We start from the raw sequence: 15,506 nt of genomic DNA on the forward strand, positions 1-15,506 counted from the left end.
CTCTATGGGCAGGTGGTCTTGGATTCCCTGGGTGATGTCCCTTCACCCAACAGGGAGTCTATCAGGCCTTGGTACTAGTTGTTGTCATAGACAGAAGACTTGCAGAGATTCTCCTCAACACAACCTGACTGGCTGCTTGGCGGTTGCCAATCTAGGGGGCCTCCCGCTCCTGTTCATATAGTCCATTTACAGATACCAAATGTGATTTAGGGTATTGAGTTTGTCAAGTTTTTTTTTGAGGGCCTGTTTCCTTTTGAAGTGGTCTCTCCTCTGCCTTGCTTTACCTCTAGAAAACAGTCTGTCGCAGCAAGAGCAACTCCAAATTCTGATAGTCCCACAATATAGGCCATGGGAGTGGCTTGAGGGTTCACTGGTGAATGTCAGCCACAGTGATATGTTTACCAAAAGGTTGCCCCAAGCCCTACTCTTTATGATTCTCTTATCAACCTCATCTCCTTCCTAGATGTGCACAGGCCCCTTTTCAGCGAACTCTCTCTGAATCAAAGAGCACTTTTTTAAATATGCAGGAGAGCATGGCCCTTCTTCATTCAGTGTGTGTTCTAACTAGCTCAGAAGTACAGAAATCCACAAACTTGATTGGGGGGGTTTCTCTACTTCCTCATGTTCCTCCAGTCAGTCCTGGGTCTCCCAAAATCTTTCATGTAGTGTACCATTCACAGGCACACAAAGACCCAGCACATGCATACAACACACAAATGCTGCACAGCGCAACATACTAATATGATGAAGGCCATGAGTAAGTTAAGCACACAGCTGCGGAACTTTACATGAGTGAGCCTGTAGGCCTCAGTGACACATATAAAAGGCCTGTTCATGCCATCATTACCAGGGGCGGGTGAAAAATTCCGCTCCGTCAGCGTAGTTCCAGCAAAACTCTGCCACCAGCCACATGGGGACGTTTTTTCTCGTGCACGGCTCGCTAACATTAAGTTGAGAAGTTCAAGCGAGAATTTTCGCCTCCTAGCACAATTGTTTGGTGCTAGATCACTTCCCAGCAAAATTTCTCAACACTGGCACTCGCGGCAGGCTGCAACTGTTCGTGTTGACAAAGCTTCCACTCAAGTAGAAAATGTACTCGAGCAGCTGAAAGAAGCAGCACCCTCTGGTGCGCCACGTTATGAGGTTCACGCTGATTTTACAACACAGAAGAATCTCCTGGTGCTAAAAATCAGCATGAGCAGCATGACGTTTCTGAAATCCTCACATTTGCCGAACTCCATGGAATCTCACTGACTTTTTATGTAACTACGTGGAATTCCACGGAATGAAACTCCACGAGTTCTGCACAGGCCTAATCACTACAAGGTATCGCTTGTGCTACTCTTGGCAAAGTTAGTAGCCTTCCACTATTATGATGGTAGGTAGCGCTATAGGCACCCCTTCTGGTCCATGAAGACTGCAATTCGTAAGACAGGCCTATGTCATGGCACACACGCATGATCCGTGTTCGCCCATTACAACAAAACTCAGCACCTGGGATCCAGATACACTTGCAGTTGGGGCACTCAGGACAGGGGTACACATCTGTCACCATGCGAGGGACTTTTCCATCCCAACTGTTATATTTTCATTGTATTGATAAAGCACATCTTCACCAAAAGGTTTCTTGGTGCTAGCCAAAGGAGGTAGATCTTGCAATAGCACAAATAGCCAGAATGATTAAAAAAAATAATCACGGTAAACAACTGTGAATAATTACAAATGTAACTTGGGTCAGCATGCACAGGCTTGTAAGAAGAGCCAGGTCTTCGTGCTTTTCTGAACTGGGGCAGATACATTGTGGATCTAGGCAAAAAATTAAAGGAATTCGACAAAGATTGTAGGCATAGTGGAAAGGTATGGGTGGGAAGGAATGAATGAATGAATTTATATGCTTAAGTATTGCAGTGGAAAAGAAAACCATGTGGACATGACATACGGCGTGTTTGGGACATTCTAGAAGTCCAATGTGCTTCCGCTGCTCAGGACCTTCTAGGGTGCCTACACTATATTTTCATTATCTGGAGTTTCTCTCCAAGTTAAAGCGGACATAACCTCTGGATGGGTTGACTACCTAGATGTTTCTTATACTCGGAAGAAGTCAGAGTAGAGACCTGCACAGTTTTCTCTGTACTTTTGCCTCCCTGTTCAACGCACTTCTGCTAGAGCCAAGTCCCGCCAGCGAAGGGGGCCTGGAGAGTTAACCCTGTGGAGGATCTAGGGCCGGCCTCAGCCTGGTGGCGCCCTGTGCAACAATGTTTGTTGGCGCCCCCACATGACCACCTCTGCCACAAATGGCCTCACTGCCCCCCTCTAACAGTGCTCCTTAAAACTCCGATCTCTCTCCAGGCAGAACATTAATCACCAGAGTTATCTTGACATTTGTATTGTTTCCTGAAAATTGGTGGAGGCAGGCTGCAGCCGGTGCTTTTAAAATCATAATATACCTGCAAACACAGCGCCCCCGCCCGACGTCAGCGCCTGGTGCAGAGCGGGAGGACATGGGTGTCAAGGTGCCAGAGGAGGGTCCGGCACAGTGGGTGCCGAGAGACGCCCGCCATGTGGAGGAGACGTTGAAGAAGGGCTGAAAACACAGCGCTGCAGCCCCTCTAGCTCCTCACAAACCATGCAGCGCTTTCAAACACAAACAAACTTTGAACTTGGCGCGTGTTTGGATGCAGGAAGCCGGGTCCTGGGACGCGCTTCGGCGTAATCTCTGCTCGTCTGGTGCAAACCGGGGCGCCATGGATTAGAGTCCAGAGGAAGCTGTGAGGTCTGGGCCGGGGGCGGGGGGAGGGGCACTTAATACCTGATCTACAGTTTGACTCGGCAGATTAATTGGACGGGCAATAACTGAAAACGGGGTGCTTTACAAAGCCAGCTGCGAGACCCCAAGCACTGGAGCAGATGGATAGGAGAGCTAAAGACCCTTGCATATGGCGCCCATCGACTCCCCTACTTCTGGGGCAGACGCTGAGGTGCGGTGACCGTTACACCAGGGCGTGACGTCACCGCCCACGTGTATATGCAGTGCAGTTAAATATTGCATCTGCGAGCACGTGTACAAAGACAGTAATATATTAGTATTCACCTTGTTCTGATTAACATTAGCAATATTGTTGCGGCCCTGTCACGTGGAGTGCGCAGCCCAAGTTCAAATGATGCTGGGGTGTGAACTGCAGGTGTCGCTATTAACTAGCTCGGGCGCCCCTTATTGTGTGGAGCCAGGAGAACGGGGGCCCGAGATGGGCCTGCTGTAACCCACCTGGAGGTACACTGCTGTGTCAAGAGCGGCACACAGCTCGCTGAGCAACACTACGTGCACAAACACGTACATACATGTATGCATCGAAGAATGTGGACTGCAGATATTATACATACAAACACGTGCACACAGTTCACTACATATGTAACGTACAATAAATATATAAACATATACATTCCCGTGAAAATAAGTGGAACCAAATAACACGTTTTTTTAGAGCAACTATTTATTACATATTCACGCGATTGTAATGTGTTACAAAGGTCGAATTCGCTGTTCTTACCACATTACTGTAAAACTCACATGCGAAACCCATAATGGCCTAATAAAGTGCATGTTACAATGACTTTGTACGCGGGAGCGGCTCTGATAAATGGAGCCGCTTCACAATGTAACCCTTAAACCCTAGTTTTGGTTAAATATTTTTTTTAACAAACGCGTGTGAAAAAATGCTGAGGCATAAACCATGTATGCATGTGTTAAGTGTGTGATTTTGTAATATTAAATATATTGTCATTGAATGAGGGAAATTGCTTCACGGCTCATTCCAGACTTCACCGCTTCTGGGTCACACCCCCTAGTACTGAACAACGATAACAAACACACGCATTACACCTGAACATCCATCCATCCATGCATCCATCTAGATATACACACACACATATAACTAGTGGTGTACAGATAGAATGCGAACTACATGTTCCTAAAATATATGGACAAAGGTATGCGAAAGCAAACATCGGTGCACAAGTGTGTACATGCGTGAGATATACATATATATCTGTGTGTGTATATATATATATATACACATAAATGTATACACACACACACACATATATATATATATTATCAGCAATTGTTTTTCATTTACTTTAAAGGCCTCCATGTGTGTTTATACATACTTCAGCATTTTCACTTCAGTGGGTGTGGTGTTTATGCTTAAACACGGCATTCAAAAATACACTAATACTTCATTGGCATAAAAAATATTCCGTTTTGAGGCATGTGCTGAAAATAGTTAAAAACAAAATTGATGTTTGAAACAGCAGTAGAAGTATGCCGATTGTTTGGAGCTAGAAATAAAAATTAAAAAAATCTGTAGCATTATTGAAAACGTTACTATTTGTGGTAAGCTTTTAGTGACTTCCTATTTTGATGTATTAATAGTGGGTGCTACGCAGACCATCGTTCACGTCCCCGCATGAAATCCGCACAACTCTGAAACAAAGGGATGCTCTCTGCGCTGAACAGACTTTGTGTCCACTGCGGGCACGGCTTGGGAAGGGGGCAGCCGAGATTGGGTGCAGGGCAGCCGGGAACCTTCCACGTGATCCAGAGACAACGAGGGACACAAAGTGCTTGGGTGTGGTCCGACAGTTCGGTGTGCCCGCACAGTATAGCTTCGAGCGATGAAAAGAAATCATCGCCGCGTTAAATAGCGCCTGGGGCGGTAATGCTGGAAAACCCCAGCATTCATCCATCACTAGGTGAGGTGTCATCTCCAAAGCCACAGCCCTGAATAACACTGGTGCGCATCATCCCGCACCTAAGTGGCAAAACCCTCTATCACTATTAACAGCGCAGCGCGGGAGGTTGGACGTACAAGAAGGGACCGCGGAGTCAGTCAGACCACAACCACCCGCTCGCAGGTACTCGAAGAGCAGACATGTTGAACAGTACAGTCCAGCAGATAACGCCTGCTTATTACCGTCGCTCGGTGATAAGCACGCTCTTGCTTCGGATCTCCGTATCAATTCATTAGCTTTCTTGGCATCTGCATTAAAAAATTGTAAAACCACGATTTCTAACAACGGCTGCTTAAAGTGCACAAGTCTCTTGCTTTCCGTGTTTTATTTTTTTCTTTTCTGTTCCAATCTTTGAATTCCAGTCTTTGTTTCATCATCTGGTAATCCCAACCTTCGTTTCATCTTTTATTTCATTCGTTTCCCTTTAGTCCGCTCAGATTTCTTTCGTTTTCCCTCGGTTTCGTTCTTGTTTTAGTTCTTTCTTTTTACCCTTCCTTTTTTTCCTTGTTTCCAATTAGTGTCATTTCTTCCGTTTCATCAATATCTCATTCTTCTAATGTTTTTTTCTCTTAGTCTGTATCTCGAATTTCCAGTCTTCTGTATCATTTTTTATTGCTCTCGCCCATATCGAATTCCTTTCCGGATTTATTTATGTTTCGTTTTCACTTTTGATTTATCACGTCCAAGTCGTTTTTTCCGTTTCCTTTCCTCCATCCCTCTTTTATTCAATCCGTTTTCTTTGTCACATTGGCCTTCCAGCCATCGCACATCTCTCCTTCTTCCGCCCCGATCCCGCGCACTCCTTGGCCGAACCTGCCCAGAAGCCTCCAACACTCAGCAAGTGCCCTCCGCCGGGGCCCGAGCACGAGTGAATAAGCTCACATTTCCCCTTTACAGAAAGCAGTTCAGGTCCGCTCGTGCGCCTTTGTGCGCTGGCACAAAGGGGGTGAAAGTCTGCTTGACAGGTCCTCTCTGGCTGCGTGAACCACCCCGACAAATCCGCCGAGCCTGGACCGCTTTCACAGAAAAAACACACCACGCCTGTTCGCCCGAGGCGCAGCATTAAGACGCATTCCTTTCTTAAACACTTTTAAAGCGAAACCAATCATGTGTCAATTAACTGGGAGTTACACTCTCGTATTACTCTCCGCTACGTTATCAATTGTTGGGAAAAAAAACATTTTTGGACAGCACAATAGGATTGAGAGCGTGTGAAAAGACTCCTGTGGCATCCAAAGAGCCAGTTCAGCCCACAGATAAGCAGGCAATCGCCCAAAGCACTATACTGCGTAAGGTACATACTTTCCAATATATGGAATTTAATTGCTGCAGTCCAATATCGGTAGATATATCACAGCACAGTTTCTTCGATTCCGAAAAATCAATACCCCGTACTGGAAATATGTCATTAAAAATATGTTATAGTTAAATAAGTACAATTTGGAAATTCACTTTATTCACCTAACATGCAATTGACGGGGGCCGAAGGGACAAGGTGGAACTCGTTGCGAAATAAAAGATTTACTAATGTCGATTTCAGAATAAAACGAGCACATCAAATCGTCTGTTAGAAGTAATCGCCGATAGATGTTTTCTGCCATCTCTTACAAAAAGAATGGAAACCTTATTTAAAAAGGGAAAACGAAACGAAAATGCCGCTAATGCGGCCATAAACACAGAGAGCAGGGTGCCTGAAATGTAAAAAATAATCGTAAATCGAAAGAAAATAGCATATTTCGCCGTAATCCCACTTCTAAATCTCGCTTGTTCTTTCCGTGTGACTCTGTGCGTCGGAATATGCAGCAACAAGAAAAATGCAAAATAAATATCCGGGTCTGTTAAAATTGCCATTTGCAGGGATTATTCCCATGTAAGGATGAAGAAGGCACAGTGGCGTTTGGGGAAAAAGCGGATAAAAATGTTGAAAGGCTGGTGAGTCCCTTATTAGGCGAAGATACAATATTTATTCCGTGTCTCCTGGGATGCTGCGTTTCCGTCCATTGTCCTCCCCGTTCTCCGTGCTGATGCCTAATTTTCAAAACTTCGGTATTGCCAAGGGACCTACGACATCAGCCGAAGAAATATCCTGCAAGTACAAAATCGGATCGAGGGAGCAGCCCGTTTGCAGAGGGGAGACATCGTTTCCTGCAGAATTTTTTTTCTTCCAAGGAGTACGAGGAAGGGACACGGAGAGGCACCGGGCGCCCGCGCGCATTTCCGTTAAAATATAACAAGTTTGGATTTTAGGGCGGATTGGCTGCAGCGGGAAGAAGAAACTGGTTTTAAGGGAGAAGGAGATTTAAAAAAAACAATGTCCACCACCTTCCCCGGACTCGTTCACGACACAGAGGTACTTTTTTTCGGGCTCTGTTCTTTTATTTCGCGTATTTTTAATCCTCAGAAACCGTTATGTTTTAATTATAATCCGTCTGGTTGTGTTGTTTGGTTGAAGATCTGGGGGTGGTTCGTTGGGACATCTGTCGCCGGCGGCGGTCACCCCTGGCTGTACAACAGTTGCTTGGAGGAAAGATTATATCATATTTTGTGTATGTTGTGAGCAGAGGACGGGAGCATGTGATGCTATGGGGCGCACGGATGGGGTTTTATAACGCGGCATCTGGTACCCTGACGGCTGGCTGCCTTTCCAGCCAAAGACACGGAATTGAGGGGTCCTACCGTTGTGATAAATTGATTTATCGAAAGTGCGATATGTGCTGCCAAGCAGTCTTCGAGGCTACTGAAACTAAAAGCTGTAGACAGGCTTCGTGATTTGTTTGCAGTCGTTCGGAATTGGTCCTTGGACGTGCTTCCTTCAAGGAATATTTCCCTTAAATGTTTCCCCCCGAGGTGGTTGCTTTGAAAGGCTTTTTCTGGGACTCGTTTACAAAAGTATGTTACTCGGTTGCCTTAACTGTGTGTGTTTTTGAGACTTTGCTGAGTGTGTCTCCATTTTGTGTCAGAAAAACCCCGAGGCGTGCCTTGCAGGGTGCGGGGGCATACCGCAGCTGCTGCGGGGCGAGGAGAGACGGCTACTTCGGCCATTGACTGGCATGTCTTGGGAGACCTGGCGGATATGTGTATGTTGCTTCTGGCCGGTGCATGCGTCTCTTTGCCGCCGCCCCTCACTACACAAAAGCTTCCCCATGTCTGCATTGCTGGGACACCCCGGGAGATGACGTTCTAGGGGCCTTTTAGCTTGAATTTAAGGAAACGTGTTTACAGAGCCGTGTGTGGACGTATTTGTCTAGGTGCCTGCTTGCGCGTGGCATGCATAAGGTTGGCCTGGTGGCACAGGACGGGTGTATGTGCGACAGTCTTGCCTGGTTTATCCTGCGTGGCTAGTGATGTTTTGTTTTTACCTGGGTTTGTTATCCAAATCCCTTTTCGAAGATCACTGAACATGTGTACAGATGTGTGTGTGAGTTCCTGTAGTGTATCTCAGCCAAATGCATGGGTCCTCCTCGTGACATCGGCAGTGTGTGTCACTCTGTCATGTTTCAGACAGGTGCAAGCGCCTCATTGTGAGATATTCGTCTGTGGTGTGTTTCAGACAGGTTCATGAGATCATGTGATGTGTGTTGACTTTGCTTTGTGTTTTGGGCAGGTGCATTATTTCTCCCTGTGATTGGTGTGTCCCTTTGTAAATTTGTGTTGCCCAGTGAGGTGCATTTCAGAGATGTACTTTCGTTCTCCCTGTGTGTGTGTGTGTCTATGTGTGTGTGCATCACTGTGCTGCGCCCCAGACAGGTACATCAGTCCGGGTGGTGATTTGTGTATCTCTTTGTTGAGGGTGTCTCGCAAAGGCGCATGCGTCTTCCCGATGATGTGTGTGTGCGCGTGACTTTCCTGTGTCTCCCACAGGTGCATGCATCTTGGCTGTGGGGAGTGTGTGTCACTTTGTTGTGTCCCAGCCAGGTGCGTGGGTCCTTAGGATGTGTATGGTGAGTTTCAGACATTTTTACGCGTTGTCCTTGTGATGTGTATGCTTGTCATTTTGCTGTGTCTCAGACAGGTGCATGACTCAACTTTATGATGTGTGTGTATAATTTTGCTGTGTCTCAGACGGGTACATGCGTCTTCCTTATGATGTGTCTATGTGTCACTGCTGTATTTCATACCGGTGCATAAGTCCCCCTTGTGATGTGCTAGTGTGTCTTTTTGCCGTGTCTCATGCGCATGATTCTTCCTTGTGATGTGTGTCATTCTGCTGTATCTCAGACAGGTGCATGGCTCTACTCTGTGATTTGTGCGTGCCGTTGTGCTGTGTCTCAGACAGGTGCGAGAGACTCCCTTGTGATGCGCGGGTGTACCATTTTGCTGTGTCTCAGACAAGTGCATGACTCTACTCTGTGATTTGTGTGTGTCGTTGTGCTGTTTCTCAGACAGGTCCATGCTTCGTCCTTCTGGTATGCGTGTGGGTAATTTTGTTGTGTTTCATGTGCATGCATCCTCCCTGTGATGTGATGTGTGTGTGTGATTGTGTCACTTTGCTGTGCCTCGAACAGCTCGCCTCCTCGTCCCTCTCCATCCTCTCCTGCCTCCTCGTCAGGTCTGCCTTCCAGCAGCAGGACACGAACATCAGAGTCACGTTTGTTGGGTGCTAGAGGGCTTGGGATGCGCTGCCTTGTTCTAGGCGCTTTGTTGTGCCAGGGTTGCGGCGACGCGCAGGCCTCTTTTTAAGCTCCCTCTTGCTTCCCCCGCAGATACGTCACGACGGATCCAACAGCTACCGCCTGATGCAGCTGGGGTGCCTGGAGTCCGTGGCCAACTCCACCGTCGCCTACTCGTCCACCTCCCCCCTCGCCTACTCGGCGGCGGGCACCGAGTTCGCCTCGCCCTACTTCTCGGCCAACCACCAGTACACGCCGCTGCACCACCAGTCCTTCCACTACGAGTTCCAGCACGGCCACCCGGGGGTGAACCCCGAGGCCTACTCGCTGAACTCGCTGCACCACTCGCAGCAGTACTACCACCAGCAGATCCACCACGGCGAGCCCGACTTCCTGAACCTGCAGCATGCGCGCGCGCTCAAGTCCTCGTGCCTGGACGAGCAGCGGCGCGAGCTGGGCTGCCTGGAGGCCTACCGGCGCCACGACCTGTCCCTGGTCAGCCACGGCTCCCAGTACGGCATGCACCCGGACCAGAGGCTGCTGCCGGGGGGCGGCCTGGGGCTGGCCGCCTCCGGGGCCGACGAGCTGCAGGTAAAACTGGCGCAGAGGCCCCCCCACACCTGCGCTGCATGGCTTGGAGGCAGGGGGAGCGCGAGCATCCACAGGCTGAAACACGGGGAACAGTGCTAGGGGGTCTGTGGCACGGAAGTGACTCCGAGCACAAGGGGGCAAAGGGGCAGGGGGCCTGAGAAGAGGAGTCCACGAGCAGAAGTGAAGCAGAGCACAAGGGGAGAAATGAGGCGAAGTGTTAGATGGGGCAGTGAAACTGTGCAAGGGACTGGTGGCACATGAGTGTTTCAGCACAGGGGGGAGGTGAAACAAAGTGTAATGTGGGGGCAGTGAAACTGTGCAAGGGACAGTGGAACGGAGATCTCATGCAGAGGTGGAGCGGAGCACACGGGGGAAGTAAAACAAAGTGCAACAGCGTGCAGTGAGAAAGTACAGCAAAAGTGAAAAAAAGCGTGCACTCTCGGGGCAGTGAAACACCGCGAGGAGATGTTAAAGCGAGTGCACAAGCAAGCGATTGGAACGGACATCAGAGAGCACAAGTAGAGGAAGCAAATCGCGGAGCACATGCCAGGGCAATGAGGCAGAGTACAAGCAGTGGAAGTAAAAACACAGAACAAGCAGGGTAATGAAACAGGGAACAGAAGCAGGAGGAGTAAATCATAGAGTACAGGTATGGTTAGTGAAACAGAATACAAGTGTTGGCAGTGAAACCGAAGAGGCTGAACAGAGTGTGGGCCGTCAAACAGGGACCAAGCATTGACAGGTAACTGGTGTCCCAAGCTGCAGAAGTGAAAGGGAGTGCGTGGGCAGGTGTGGTGAAACAGAGAGCCCAGGCAGGGATAATAAAACAGGCAGTCGTGTATGGAGAGCTAAAGAAACAGCACAAGGAGAAGAAGTGAAATAGAGAGCTCGGTCAGAGGCGGCAACGAGAAGACCACAGGTGTTGAGAGAGCACCGATACAAGCAGTGAAGTAGAGGGCACGCACAGGGCAGTGAAAAAGAGGGCTCAGTCATGGGCAGTGCAATGAAAAGACTAAACCTGACACTGACATAGGGCACAAGTAGGAAGAGTGTAACAGATTAACAAGCAAGATCAGTGAAACACAAAACAAGCCAGGACAGTGAAACAGAATAGTCAGAGGTATCGAGAGAGAACTCAGGCACAGGCAGTTAAACAGATAGCAAAAAGGGTGAGTGTGAGTATAAAACACTGACAGATGAGAAACGCATGGCACAGGAAAGAGGCAGTGGGACACAAAGCACAGGAAGAGGAGGTGAGAGAGATTGCACGACAGAGGCAGTTGAACACAGAGCACTGACTTCTTTGGAGTGCATAAACAGCACAGGCAGTGAAAGTGAAGCACAACACAGGCAGGAAATGTAAAACACGGGCCACTTGCAGGGGCAGTGAGACACATGGCACAGGAAGGGGCAGAGGAAACACAGGGCACGGGAAGCGGAAGTGAAAAAGATTGCACGGGTAGAGGCAGTGGAGCAAAGGGAGAGGAAGTGGAATTCAGAGCACAGGAAGAGGAAGTGAAATAGATTGCACGGGTAGAGGCAATGGAGCAAAGGGAGAGGAAGTGGAATTCAGAGCACAGGAAGAGGAATTGAAATAGATTGCACGGGCAGGGGCAGTGGAGCACAGAGCACTGGAATAGATTGCACGGGCAGGGGCAGTGGAGCACAGAGCACTGGAAGAGGAAGTTAAACAGATTCGATAAAAGGGGCAGTGAAGCACTTCACACAGGCGGGCAGTGAAGCGGACAAGATAGGATGGTAGGCAGAACACAGCAAAGCAGGGGCAGTGAAACAGAGAACAGACGTAGGACATAGGGAGAAGAAGTGAAAGACTGCACAGGAATGGGCAGTGGAGCACGGGTAAGCGAAGGGAAAGATATTGCACAGGCGTGGTCAGTGAAACACTTGACACTGTCAGGGCAGCGCAGCAGGCAGGGAAGGCCTGTGAGGGTGAATTGTACAGACAGAGGACGGGAAACAGAAATGCCGCCGAGCTGAGGGGCAGGGTGGGACACAAACACACGCAGCCCACCAATCAGGTGAACACACTGTAGCGGGACGCGCCAGCTGCGGCACTTTATTTCACGCAAACGAATGTGCAGGCCCACGCTCTGCCTTTGTGAGGGGCACTCATAAAATAGATATATTTTCGGCCTGCCTAGTTTATTTAATTTTCAAGACAATAGCGCTAGTGCTTCACATGCCCGACTTATACATACGCGCAGTACCGAAATATGAGCATTGATAGTGTAAAATCAGGGACCTTCTGTCATTACGGATGGTCACATTACATTATTTGATGAACAAGGCCTCTTTCAACAAGTATCCTTTATTAATTAGTAGGCCATTCCCAGAAGGCTTAAAAACAAAATATCTGAAAATATAGGTAAATACCTACCATGTATCCATGATACATATTCAAGGACTATATGAACATGCATGCACAACCCCGTGAACAGAATTCCGTGTACATATACTTAGCGACACATATATGTAAACAATACACTGAAGTATGAAGGTGTTTACAGGTAAATGTGGTAAAGAAATATATATAACATGTACATATTCACATTAAAACGTACGTGTCTGTATACTCCAACCCGCATTTGTGTATACTCTATAGACAAATATACATATATAGGGATATTTAAAGAGCACCCATAAACGAGAAGCATGCATGTATAGTATACGCACCCATATGTGAAATATCTATCTAGCTATCTATCTATCTATCTACATATATGTGTGTGTATAAGCGTATGTATACACATATATATGTGTGTGTGCATATGTGCGAGAACAATATATAAACATTCACACACATGCATACATACATACATGAAATAAAGTGTGCATATATACTCACCCACGTGTTTGTATTTAATGTATATAAGCGCATGTGTTAACACACAAATACACATCCATAGACATATATTAATGAAGACCCACGCACATATCCCACAGAGGAATAAAATATCCCGCCCCCCCCCCCCCCTTAAAGAACACAAAGTTCTTCGCTTGTGTCTTGTTTAATCAAAAGGTGACAACCCCCTCTTTAAAATCGCTCTGAGAGTGTCAGAGCAGCGGGGCCGGGTGGAATCAGGTGCACTTGGGGTGCACGACGCCCCTGCGCCCGAGCACACCGGAAGGGCGCGAGATCAAAGGCGCCGCGCCGTAAACGTGACTTTCTAAACTCCAAGCCAGTGGCTTCTTCCAGTCGCTGCAGGCGCGCGGCTTCCCAAATTCACGTCTTCGGCGCCGACCCCTTATGTCGGCAAACCGGGAGAAAGGGGTAAAAGAGCCTGCCATTCAGGGCTCGGCTCAGCTCAACCGATTTACTCCCGCTTTCTCTGGCCACGTCTGCTCTTGATTTGTTTTGTGGCTGTACAAATTTCGTCCCATTGCCTGGCACAAAGCGGGGCATTTTTCAAAAGAGGGGATTAGGAAATTTGCAAGAGGCCGGACAAAGAGTAAATCCCGTGCAAAAGAGCACCGTAGTTTATCCAATTTACGACTTAGTGCCATTCAACTGGTCATTAATGCAATGTCATCCGACCAGACAACATGCTCGGCCGCTTGAAGGAGGAAAAGAAGGAGTTAAAGTCCGGGGACAAAGGAATTTGTAAACTGTGGCTCTGTAAATTATTTGTTTAATATTATATTGGCCTCCATTATAATTATGAACGAGGATAATAAAAATAATAGCAATAATGATAGTAATATCAATATTAACAGTAATAACAATAGCGACATTATTAAAACAAGCGTGAGAATAATAATAACTATTATTGTTATTATTATTGATATCATTATTATTACCTAGATGCTGATTTGAATCAAGAACTCTGAAATCTTTTCCTCACTTTCCCACTCGACTATGTTTTGTGTTTTCCAGTAAGTCAGTCCTGTATCAGTGTCTCCATTCCTTTACCTAGCAAGAAACTGTGAAAGTTTAGAAACATATTAAAAGTGCCTGCCTCTTCTTTTCTTCTTCTTCTTCTTATTAATATTATTACATTTGGGTGGGTGGCTCTGGTTAAGGCGTTTCTTCTCATTACATTTCAATGGCGCTGCACTTCCAAGCAGGACGCCACTTCACAGTCCTTCACATGTGCAGCTCGAGGCAGAGAGATTGGGCAAGTTGAGGTCGGAGCTCGGGCCTCTCGGATCCAGAGCCCGTGGCACTGCCCGCGGACAGTCCCCGAGGTGCACAGAGACTTACACCGCCGTGCGCCATCTTGGGTCTGGAAGGGGCCTACTCGTAGGTGGCTTACTGGCAGCACCCTGGATACTCCCGGGGCCGCCTCAGAATAGTTAGCGACGAAACTTGCCATTCCCGCCTCCTCTCCTCCCCGAAAAGTTCATCAGCATCCCCTCATTTCGAATGCACCGAATGTAAATGAGCCTCCCCCGAGCGGAATGCTAAGTGGGCGCCATTGGCGCGGAGGGCGCAGGAGTCAGAGGAACAGATGCAAGGAGTCTCGGGGCTGTGGCCTCATCTTTCAGCCCCCTAAAAAGATTTGCCATGGCCCACAAAGGGAACTGTCACACCTTTCCCCATCAGAGCCGTAATATATGCGACTTGGCCCACCCCTCCTGCCCGAGCCCGATAATCACTTTAGGGCCCGGCGCACAGAGGCAGCCGTGACTGGCCCTGAATGGGAGGGCTCCCCGTCCTCGTCTGCTTACGTTTTAACAAGGCCGAGCTGTTTATGTCAGGCTGGTTTCGTCGGGCGAGGGCCTGCTCTGCACGCCACCTTTCTTTGCGGCCTGGTAACGAAACCACCTGTTAGTGCGACCTCTACTGCCCCACATATGCATAATGGAGCTTGAATGTGAGGGCGTACAGCTCCACACAGCCGTGACACAAACACGTCCTGTAAGGTGCACAGAGTGAGCTGTCAGACACACGTGCAGACCTGTACGAGCACACACAGACACTTCCTCTGAGCTGCACACAGTGTGCTGTCAGCCATGTTTGCAGACCAGTGAGTACATACAGCCACGTCCTCTAAGGTGCACACCGTGTGCTGTCAGACACACGTGCAGACCTGTACGAGCACACACAGACACTTCCTCTGAGCTGCACATAGTGTGCTGTCAGCCATGTTTGCAGACCAGTGAGTACATACAGCCACGTCCTCTAAGGTGCACACCGTGTGCTGTCAGACACACGTGCAGACCTGTACGAGCACACACAGACACTTCCTCTGAGCTGCACACAGTGTGCTGTCAGCCATGTCTGCAGACCAGTGAGTACATACAGACACGCCAGGTGCACGCCGTGTCTGCAGACCAGTCAGTACATACAGCCACGTCCTCTAAGGTGCACACCGTGTGCTGTCAGACACATGTGCAGGCCTGTACGTGTACACAGACCCGTCCTCTGAGCTGCACACAGTGTCTGCAGACCAGTCAGTATATACAGACACTCCCTCTAAGGTGCACACCGTGTGCTGTCAGACGCATGTGCAGGCCCGTACCAGTACACAGAGACGTCCTCTGATGTGCACA

The 15,506-nt window shown here is 48.3% G+C and overlaps 1 protein-coding gene across 1 annotated transcript in view; it reads left to right on the forward strand.

Moving 5' to 3' along the window:
* Positions 1 to 6,927: 6,927 nt before the first annotated feature.
* The window catches only part of TFAP2D (transcription factor AP-2 delta), a 72,309-nt gene continuing 63,730 nt past the window's right edge, over positions 6,928 to 15,506 (forward strand). The window contains exons 1-2 of the mRNA XM_069236794.1: positions 6,928 to 7,141; positions 9,495 to 9,992. Coding sequence (XP_069092895.1) covers positions 7,103 to 7,141; positions 9,495 to 9,992 — 537 coding nt within the window. The 5' untranslated portion in view covers positions 6,928 to 7,102. The remainder of the gene's footprint in view (positions 7,142 to 9,494; positions 9,993 to 15,506) is intronic.

This window comes from Pleurodeles waltl, chromosome 5 (assembly GCF_031143425.1).
Source record: "Pleurodeles waltl isolate 20211129_DDA chromosome 5, aPleWal1.hap1.20221129, whole genome shotgun sequence".
In the NCBI taxonomy this organism is placed as follows: Eukaryota; Metazoa; Chordata; class Amphibia; order Caudata; family Salamandridae; genus Pleurodeles; species Pleurodeles waltl.